We start from the raw sequence: 10937 nt of genomic DNA on the forward strand, positions 1-10937 counted from the left end.
CTATCTAGTAAGTTTGTTTCTGCACTTTAGAACAAGTGACGACACAAATGTACATTTTTCAGTAGTAGGCGGTCGGACGCATGCGCTCTAAATGAAATAAGAAAATAATCGTGGACAGCTGTACTGGCCGTTGGAGGTTCTGTACAGTGGGAGTCGGCGAGTGCCGCTTACTGACACAATGTCACTACAAAAGTGTCAAACTGAATGGGGAGAAATTGACCAAGAATATCAACAGTTACAGGTAGGCCTATGTGAAGCCAGTTTGATAACTAGCTAGGTGCGTGGCATGACGTGGACTATCGCCAGTTCAGAAAGAGAGGTTGGAGGATGATAACTGATTTAACGTTACTATTGTCAGCTCAGCTAGCTTTCTAGCTAGTTTAGCTAACCCAGCCAACATGGCTAGAAGCTAGCTAGCATACTAACTTGATAAAGGGTGTTTTTGTACACAACATCAGGTATTTTTGTACACAATATGTTGTATTTAGGAACTTTCCAATATAACTCATTCGTATACTGTGGTATCTGCAAGTCAGATTTACTTAAAGTGGTACAGCTAGTTTTTAATATCCGCACATTTGAACAATGATTGGCGAATGTTAGCTAACGTTAATTATCTAGCAATAATAACGTTCGCCTGTTAAAGTCCTTATAACAAGCAAGCTAGCTAGCCAACTCCGATTAATAACAATGATTAGGTAACGTTAGTTGTGTTTAAGTGAAATCCACCAAGTTTTCACTTCGGCGCAGTTAAATCAGTCAACCAATGCGGATAAGTAGCAAAAAAAATGTCAGTTAACTCCGGGTGTAGTCGTGTCTTCCTCCCCTCTTAACGTTATTTCCTTCTTAATTGCTACCATTTGAAACGACTGGATAGGTTTCAATGATATTGTAATATTGCCTTCCTGTCATATACTGCTAGATCAGGGACCATAGAGAGAGGAACGAAGGAAAGTAAGCCACTGAGACAGCCTCAAACTGCAAGAATAAAAGAGGGGATCTGTCCTAGACCTTATCCATCACGGCTTGTTTAAATTTGGACTTTGAAAATAATTGCCTGACAGTTATCAACATATTTGAGTACTGGTGAGCAATGTGCAGTCATTTGCTTTCCATTCTTATTTCTAGGAAACTCACAAAGTGTACAGACAGAAGCTCGATGAGCTCACCAACCTCCAGGCAACATGCAGCAGTGCCATTAGTAAACAGAGGAAGGGTCTAAAAGACCTCCGGCACAGTCTGCGCAAGTAAGTAGCCTATTATTAGTGCTTGCAGTTATTGACAAAGAATGATCAATCCAGTCTTGTTTTCCAGTACCAAAAGTCCTCATAATTAGGACCTGAGCATTTAGTGTGTTGTTCTCCTACAGATGTACAAAAACAAGCGATGAGAAAGAAACAGAACTGATCAAAGACATCCAAATGCAAATTAAAGACAAAGAACATTTCTTCTTTGACATGGAAGCCTATTTGCCAAAGAAGAATGGGTCAGTGTATTTGAGGACATGATTATTTTTTGGTTGGTTACAGATTTGATGCAGTTTGTCATTAGAGGGTGTAAAAGTATATGTGTCTTTTCAGATTGTACTTAAATTTGGTCCTTGGCAATGTGAATGTCACACTCCTCAGCAACCAGGCTAAGTAAGTGTGTTGCTTCAGCTTTAACAAAATATCTGTATTCAGTCACATCTGTTTGGTTGCTGCATCTGATTCCTTGTTGCATCTTTTCGCACGAGCAGATTTGCCTACAAAGATGAATATGAGAAGTTCAAGCTTTGCATGACAATAATCTTGATGTTTGCTGCCATAACCTGTCTCTTCTTGTTCAATTACCGGTGAGTTGGTTATATTATACATTTTGATGTTTCCTCGTAGCATCTTTTAATGTTTTGTTAAAGCAAGGTAGTTGAAAATTTCTGTTTTTTTTCAGTGTCACAGATGAAATCTTCAACTTCTTGCTGGTTTGGTACTATTGCACTTTGACCATAAGGGAAAGCATCCTCATGAGCAATGGGTCCCGGTGAGCTACTAAGCTTTTTATGTGACCAAATTATTTATTTACTCCGTGAGATTCAAATAATAGACTAGCATGTCGACCTAGTTCTGCTTCTTTATTCTAATTCCACTCAATGTGTCCTTTCAGGATCAAAGGGTGGTGGGTCTCCCATCATTACGTCTCTACCTTCCTATCAGGTGTAATGCTTACCTGGTAAGTCCTTTTTATTTATTTTCAACTTTGAACACTTTCATTAATTGCTGTTGGTCAAAATCGATTGGCAGTTATCCTCAAAGGTTGCTTGACGAGCAGTTTGATTGATAAATGTTATTTGATTGCCTGATTTGATTGGTTCCTCTGTTTCTTCTCAAAGGCCAGAGGGGTCCATGTATCAGATGTTCAGAAGTCAATTCCTTGCCTTCTCCATTTATCAGAGTAAGCATCTACTTTCTCATTTTATCTTCACATGTGTTGAGTTTTTTGAAAACAAGTCGCACAATATAAGTCCATGTCATTACTCATATATGATTGATTGTAAAAGTATTTGATTGATTTGTTGAAATTCATCCCTGTGTTTTTCAGGCTTTGTGCAGTTTCTTCAATATTACTATCAAAGTGGCTGCTTATACAGGTTACGAGCTTTGGGGGAAAGAAATCAGTTGGACCTCACAGTGGGTAAGATGAGTTCCTTTTCAGTTAAGACAGTTTCTAAGGCTTGCTTATTGGTTTTGACTTGGGAAAGCTTTTGAACCATTAAGTCACAACCAAAATTATTGGCACCCATGATCAAATAAAATAAAAATTTAAAGGCTGTATAAAATAAATAATACATACTGAGCTATATTGTATGCTAAAAAAAATAGAATATTGTTTGCATTTGTTGTATGACATGAAAATAAAGCTCTTTGGCCACGCACACTACGCGCATATACAGAAAGAAAATCCATACCTACTGTAAAATATAGTGTGTGGGGGGGGTTTAACTTCATTCAACTGTCGTCAGTTCAAATAAACCCTATTCCTTGGCCAGAGTGTCCAGTGTGCGCTCAAACGCTTCAAGAGCAAAACGCTCTGAATTTATGAACGGACAATCTGACAACGCTCTGAATTTACGAACGCCCAGAGCACTCCAGCGTGAATTTACGAACGCCCAGAGCACTCCAGCGTGAATTTACGAACGCCCAGAGCACTCCAGCGTGAATTTACGAATGCATCACAATAATCAGGAAATATTCTCTATGGAGGAATGGTCTCTTAAGATCCCTTCCAATGTGGTCTCCAATCTCATAAAACATTTTAGAAAAAGGCTCTGCCGTTATCCTCGCAAAGGGAGGGTGCAGGAGTATTAAAAACACGGGTGCCAATTATTCTGACCCCTATCTTTTTGAGAATAGTTTTTTATTACTTATTAAATAAAATATTTCTCTCTGAGTTGTATAAAATGATATAATTTTTGCATACAATATCATTACTTTAGTCTTTTTTTTCTCTCTCTCATCTTGATCAAGGGTGCCAGTAATTTCAGTCATGCCTGTAAATCAAATAACATTTTATTGACCAACACATGGTTAGCAGATGTTATTGCGAGTGTAGCGAAATGCTTGTGCTTCTAGTTCTGACTGCAGTAATATCTAACAGTACTCTAACAATTCCACAACAACTACCTAATACACACAAATCTAAAGGGATGGAATAAGAATATATGGATGAGCGATGACCGAGCGGGCATAGGCAAGATGGTATAGAATACATATAAATACGAGAAGAGTAATGCAAGACATTATTAAAGTGACTAGTGATCCATTTATTGAAGTGGCCAATGATTTCATGTCTGTATGTTGGTAGCAGCCTCTCTTGTGTTAGTGATGGTTGTTTAACAGTATGATGGCCTTGAAAGAAGCTGTCTCTCGGTCCCAGCTTTGATGCACCTCGCCTTCTGGATGGTAGCGGGGTGAACATGCAGTGGGTCGGGTGGTTGTTGTCCTTGATCTTTTTGGCCTTCCTATGACACCGGGTGCTGTAGGTGGCATGGAGGGCAGGTAGTTTGCCCCCGTGTGATGCATTATGCAGACTGCACCACCCTCTGGAGAGCCTTGCGTTTGTGCGCGGTGCAGTTGCCGTACCAGGCGGTGATACAGCCCGACAGGATGCTCTTAATTGTGCATCTGTCAAAGTTTTAGGTGTTAAGCCAAATTTCTTTAGCCTCCTAAGGTTGAAGAGGCGCTGTTGCGCTTTCACCACACTCTCTGTGTGAGTGGACCATTTCTGTTTGTCTGTGATGTGTACGCCGAGGAACTTGAAGATTTCCACCTTCTCCACTGCTGTCCTGTCGATGTGGAAAGGGGGGTGCACCCTCTGCTGTTTCCTGAAGTCCACGATCATCTCCTTTGTTTTGTTGACGTTGAGTGCAAGGTTATTTTCCTGATACCACACTCCGTGCCCTCACCACCTTCCTTTAGGCTGTCTCGTCATTGTTGGTAATCAAGCCCACTACTGTAGTGTCGTCTGCAAACGTGATGATTGAGTTGGAGGTGTGCATGTCCACGCAGTCATGGGTGAACAGGGAGTACAGGAGGAGGCTGAGCACGCACCCTTGTGGGGCCCCAGTGTTGAGGATCAGCGAAGAGGTGTTTCCTACCTTCACCACCTGGGGGCGGCCCGTCAGGAAGTCCAGGACCCAATTGCACAGGGTGGGGTTGAGACCCAGGCCCTCAAGCTTAATGATGAGCTTGGAGTGTACTATGGTGTTGAATGCTGAGCTGTAGTCAATGAACAGCATTCTTACATAGGTATTCCTCTTGTCCAGATGGGATAGGGCAGTGTGATGGTGATTGTGTCATCTGTGGGCCTATTGGGGGTGGTAAGCAAATTGAAGTGGGTCTAGGGTGGCAGCTAAGGTGGAGGTGAGTCTCCCAAAGCACTTCATGATGACAGAAGTGAGTGCTACTGGGCGATAGTCATTTAGTTCTGTTTCCTTTGTGTTCTTGGGTACAGGAACAATGGTGGCCATCTTGAAGCATGTGGGGACAGCAGACTGGGATGGTGAGATTGAATATGTTTGTAAACCAGTCAGCTGGTCTGCACGTGCTCTGAGGACGCGGCTAGGGATGCCGTCTTGGCCGGCAGCCTATTGAGTGTTAACACGTTTAAATGTCTTACTCACGTCGGCCATGGAGAGGGAGAGCCTGCAGTCCTTGGTAGTGGGCTGCATCGGTGGCACAGTATTATCCTCAAAGCAGGCAAAGAAGATGTTTAGTTTGTCTGGAAGCAAGACGTAGCTGGTTTTCCTTTTTTAGTCTGTGATTGCCTGTAGACCCTGCCACATACGTCTCGTGTCTGAGCCGTTGAATTGCGACTCCACTTTGTCCCTATACCGACATTTCTCTTGTTTGATTGCCTTGCGGTGGGAATAACTACACTGTTTGTATTCCGCTATATTCCCTGTACAAGGCATTTGCATGTGTTTTAATAGTTATTGCAAAGAAGTGGGCCACAAGCAACCCCATGACTGGAAAAGTGGGACAAAGGTGATGTTTTAACCTTGAGCAAGTCTCTACTCTTCCATTTTGAGTGATGTCCCAGTTGTCGGAATGCCCTGCATGAGTTCACACACATCCTCTTTTAATCAAAGTTTACATTTCTACTGCCCAAAATTCCAATTATGATAGACTAGCAAAATATATTTAGTGAAATCTTGCTGACCAGAGGGAGCTAATGGACAACATTTTGCAATCAGTTTGCAGCTGCCCTTTGAACATAGTATTGGTCAAGAGGATAAAGGTTTTGTCCCTCTTGTTTAGCTGTATTTGATATAGCTTACTTTACTCTACCATGTGTTTTAGTCTAATGATTAACCTGTACTCCTGACAAAGCCAGTTGAACTGGATGTAAACATACTGTCTTTCGGGAAGGTTATGCATTATTCAATGTTCTGGATCTTCCACCATTTTATTAATTGTTTCTGTTTTGCAGAGGGGTTCCAGTCATGGATGTGGAGAGGGCTCACCTTCCTCTTGCCATTCCTCTTCTTCGGACATGTAAGTCTAACACAACTGTACTAAAATTGTTATCCAGGGATGAGGTCTGAGTGTGTGCCAGCTTGTTTCACACAGACTAGGATGAGGCGTTATGGGGGAAGAGAGTGGAGTGGGGAGACTTGAAGAAGTTAAAAGATGGTATTGCAAAATCTGTCACACTTGTAAAATAAGTGTTGCCCAACATGATTGCGAAGCTTACATTTTGTTCCTTATTTCAGCTGTTTATACTTTTACATGTACACACGCCAGCTGCCATGCTTGTGTTCTTGAATAAGGTTTTAGGTCTTAGACTGAACTTTTCTCTCTCCAATCCCATTCACAGTTCTGGCAGCTGTACAATGCTTTGACCCTGTTTCGATTGGCAGGACATAAAGACTGTAAAGAGTGGCAGGTAAGGACATAAATACTACCATCCAATCTCTGTAGAATCCCTTGTTTTCATATAGAATACAGTACAACATGCCTCTACATCCACCCCTGTCTCGTTACAAGACTACTCTCTACTCAGTCACTGGCCACATCATCATGATGATGCAAAATGCATCCATTTTGTGTCATCATGAAGTAGCTGGTGACACTTTGCTTTTTAAAAGCACAATATCTTAACTTCACTACTGACATGCCACATTTTTGGAACTGTATTAAAATTAAAATAATTTAAAGAATGACACCTGTGATGTCATTGTACTAGATGTCCTCAATGGAAGGTTTAACTTCCAGTGTCAGTAGTCTTGTAAAGATTTTCAGCATAAATGTGATTTCTTTAATGCCTTTTTGTGTATTTCAGGTATTTATGTTGGCACTGACATTTCTTGTCCTATTCCTGGGGAATTTTCTTACCACATTGAAAGTTGTTCGCCATAAAGTCCAGGAAAACCCAGAGAAAGTGCAAAAGCAAGAGTGAATACAAGTCTGACTACAGCTCAGACTCCCAAGTGGCCAGTGACCATGAAACAAAATGGCACTTTGAAATGCACAATCGATGGGAATATGGACTGCAGGGGTTTTTTGCCAGGAAAAGACGGAGTGAAGAGAACGATGTGTCTCAGCCTTGATGACAGCTGCAACATTAACCAATAACCTTGGCTGAATGTGCTTTTGTTTCCAATAGTTTGTTGTTGTCTTTGCTACACATGCAATCACAACACAGAGCGGCCTTCTTCTGGCAGATGAACCACTGCGATCCTGGACCATTTGAGGCTTGATCCTGTAGATTTAGAGTAATTGGACAGACTTAATCATTATGGTGTGGATGTATTTAGGACTGAGCATGGACTACATGTACAGAGATCCACTCTTTAAACTATATGCAACTAAAGAAAGACGGGTAGCATTAGGTCATGAGAAGAGGTTAGATTTACCTACAAAGTATATGTACTGTCAATACTTCACACAGCTGTTTTCGGTATGGAATATTTGAATACATCCATGGCACAGCAATTTAAACTGTTCGCAACTACAAGTGTCTCGTTTTGATATATTCTTCAGTAAAGATGCATTGAACTATACAATTCTCCCTGTGTGCTGTTTGAAAGTAAACATGTTTATTTTCTCTGGATATTGACATGTTGATGCGGGTACATCTTATATAAAGAACTAAAGCCTGCTTTTTATTTTAGCAATGTACCAGCCAGGACTTGTTAACTGATCATAGACATTTACAAACTTTAACAGCAGCCATTTACTACCATTGTTTGGGTTGATTTGGTAACCATAAATTACAGCTGTTCTATTTTTAAATAATACTATTTTAAATAATGAATATACTAATACATGTCAAGGTTTTAGAATACAAGGATTTTCTTTCCCTTCTGTAATGCACCTTGTTAAACTGAGTTCCTGATTTTAAATTTTTTATTTTTTTATTTCACCTTTATTTAACCAGGTAGGCTAGTTGAGAACAAGTTCTCATTTGCAACTGCGACCTGGCCAAGATAAAGCATAGCAGCATGAACAGACAACACAGAGTTACACATGGAGTAAACAATTAACAAGTCAATAACACAGTAAGAAAAAAAAGGGGGAGTCTATATACATTGTGTGCAGAAGGCATGAGGTAGGCGAATAATTACAATTTTGCAGATTAACACTGAAGTGATAAATGGTCATGTACAGGTAGAGATATTGGTGTGCAAAAGAGCAGAAAAGTAAATAAATAAAACCAGTATGGGGATGAGGTAGGTAAAAATGGGTGGGCTATTTGCCGATAGACTATGTACAGCTATCTTGTCTTAACTTCAGTGGGTTCAGAATTAAGACAAATCCATTTTTAAATAATTCCTGTAATCTAGTTCAAAATGATAAGCCTTTCAATTAATGATTATTTGAGTCCTGTCCAATTCAGGCTGTGCTGGTTGTTTTGAGTTCACCTTTGTCACTATGCTGTAAGTGTCTACTTTAAACAATTGCTGCTATGAGCACTGGTACTTTGAGCAAATGATTGGGAATAATGTCTTCAGTACAAATGTGCTGGCGTGATCAAGTTCTATAACTCTGCTGACATACCGTATGTATTGTAACGCATCAACTCTGAACTAAGGCAAAATCTCATGAGCTTGTGTATCCCTTTTCAGTGTCCTTTAATTTTGAACTGTAGTATTAGATCTGAACAACTTGGTACTTAGTGACAGAGCTCTCTAATGCCTTCTCTCCCTGTAGCCTGTCACAATTACTTGATTTTTGTTCCATTTGGAATCAATTGTTTTGTTATTGAGAAAATCTAAGGTCTTGGATATTAGTCTTGATTCCGTAAAGAAGAAAAATCCATTCTACGCTTGAAGGGAGCCAGTCTTTTTGTTATACTTGTCGGCAAAAGCCTGTTACTGACCATTTGTCCAAAATGTTACATTCTGTTTGTAACATCAAAACTGCCGCAATGCACTACACAACAGCACCTATTTCCTCATATGTTGTGGTATTGGTTTCATGTCATGGATTGTCCCATCATAAGACTGTACCTTGTGCCTAAACGTATCACTGTAACAAGAGAGTGATTTCATTGATTCTGTCTCTGATTACAGGATGTTATCTGAGAGGCATTTATTTACATTGATATAAGGCCCTGTGTTTTGGAACTAGCAAATATTAATTGATAAGTCATGTAACAAATGTATTTGCTTAGCAAAGAAATATATATACATCAGCTTTCACATTGTTTTTTCAGTTGCCTATCTACAGTACTACTGTAGGACATTGCTATGTCAGTGTTTTTTCATAGCAACCACCACTAGTGGGCACTGTCATTAAACTTTAGAAAACTGCAATAGATATTTGTCCAGACTCCAGCTCTGAAAGGAACTGATGTCTATCAGCTTTCAACCACAATAGTAAATAGTTGTAAATTGTCCTGGCAATGTAAAAGGTGCAGTCTACTTATCATCCTCTGCAGAAAGGGTAAGTCGCTTACATGAACATGTGTAATGGCAGTGGTGTAAAGTACTCTAGTAAAAATACTTTAAAGTACTACTTAAGTAGTTTTTTTTGAGTATCTCTACTTTACCATTTATGTTTGACTACTTCTACTCCACTACATTCCGAGAGAAAATAATGTAATTGTTACGCCATACTTTCCCCCCGACATCCAAAGTACTTGTTACATTTCAAATGCTTAGCAGGACAGGAAAATGTTCAAATTCACACTTATCAAGTGTAGGCCGTCATTGTAAATAAGAATTTGTTCTTAACCGACTTGCCTAGTTAAATGTTAGTTTTTCTTTAAAAATACCCCTGGTCATCCCCACTGCCTCTGATCTGGTGGGCTCACTGAACACATGTTTTGTTTGTAAATTGTCTTAGCCAGGGGCACACTCCAACAGTATCTTTTAAATCAAAAAAGAAAACCATGCTATCTGGTTTGCTTATTTATTACAAGGAATGTGAAGTGATTGGTACTGTAAGTATCAAAAATAAAAGTATTAGTCAAAAGTTTGGACATCTACTCATTAATGTTTTTCTTTTTACTATTTTCTACATTGTAGAATAATAGTGAAGACATAAACTATGAAATAACAGATGGAATCATGTAGTAACCAAAAAAATGTTTAAAAAAAATCTAAATCTATTTTATATTTTTAAAATTAGTCACCCTTTGCCTTGACAGCTTTGCACATTCTTGGCATTCTCTCAACCAACTTTGAGGTAGTTACCTGGAATGCATTTCAATTAACAGGTGTGGCATTTTTGGAATTTCTTTCCTTCTTAATGTGTTTGAGCCAATCAGTTGTGTTGTGACAAGGTAGGTGGAGGTATACAGAAGATAGCCCTATTTGGTAAAAGACCAAGTCCATATTATGGCAAGAACAGCTCAAATAAGCAATGAGAAACGATAGTCCATCATTACTGTTGGAAAAGCATTCCAGGTAAAGCTGGTTGAGAGAATGCCAAGAGTGTACAAAGCTGTCATCAAGGCAAAGGGTGGCACCTTTGAAGATTCGAAAATGTATTTTGATTTTGTTTAACACTTTTTTTGGTTACTACATAATTCCATGTGTTACTTCATAGTTTTGATGTTGAAATAGTACAAATATAGAAAAAAAAACATACATTTTTGACTGGTACTGTAAATATATTTAAAAACAAATGCTTTTAGACTAACTCAAGTAGTATTTTACTGGGTGACTTCCATTTTTACTTGAGTCATTTTCTGTTTGGGTATTTTTTACTTTTACTCAAGTATGACAACTGGGTACTTCTTCCACCACTGTGTAATGGGCAAACTATTCCTTGAGTGGGTATTTATTTATAGACGACTTCGTGAAACAAATCTTGCCAGGTGATAAAGTGATCAGTAGAACCAAGCTCTTCCTGGAAATTGAATTGCTAAAGAAAATGACATTCAACCTCTCAATGATGGATGGTGAGACAAGTTTAAAATGTTAAGTCCCTTATTTAGGGGACTATGAGCAG

General features: G+C 39.3%; 1 protein-coding gene across 1 annotated transcript; it reads left to right on the forward strand.

Annotated features, from left to right (window-relative positions):
• The first annotated feature begins 102 nt into the window (after nt 1-102).
• On the forward strand, nt 103-9959 carry LOC115124725 (transmembrane protein 120B-like). The gene is made up of 12 exons (XM_029654199.2): nt 103-241; nt 1129-1247; nt 1370-1486; nt 1581-1640; nt 1739-1834; nt 1930-2019; nt 2143-2208; nt 2369-2430; nt 2578-2670; nt 5968-6032; nt 6355-6423; nt 6820-9959. The coding sequence occupies exons 1-12, from the start codon at nt 179-181 to the stop codon at nt 6934-6936; spliced, it is 1017 nt and encodes a 338-aa protein (XP_029510059.1). The 5' UTR covers nt 103-178; the 3' UTR covers nt 6937-9959.
• The last annotated feature ends 978 nt before the right edge of the window (nt 9960-10937 follow it).

This window comes from Oncorhynchus nerka, linkage group LG4, assembly GCF_034236695.1.
Source record: "Oncorhynchus nerka isolate Pitt River linkage group LG4, Oner_Uvic_2.0, whole genome shotgun sequence".
Classification (NCBI taxonomy): Eukaryota; Metazoa; Chordata; class Actinopteri; order Salmoniformes; family Salmonidae; genus Oncorhynchus; species Oncorhynchus nerka.

Bases quoted from the DNA above. Each gene is read 5' to 3' on its own strand.
- LOC115124725 (XM_029654199.2), top strand. From the start codon at position 179: ATGTCACTACAAAAGTGTCAAACTGAATGGGGAGAAATTGACCAAGAA. The intron at 2,209-2,368 runs GTAAGTCCTTTT...TTCTTCTCAAAG, and splicing joins TCAGGTGTAATGCTTACCTG to GCCAGAGGGGTCCATGTATC. The intron at 2,431-2,577 runs GTAAGCATCTAC...TGTGTTTTTCAG, and splicing joins TGCCTTCTCCATTTATCAGA to GCTTTGTGCAGTTTCTTCAA.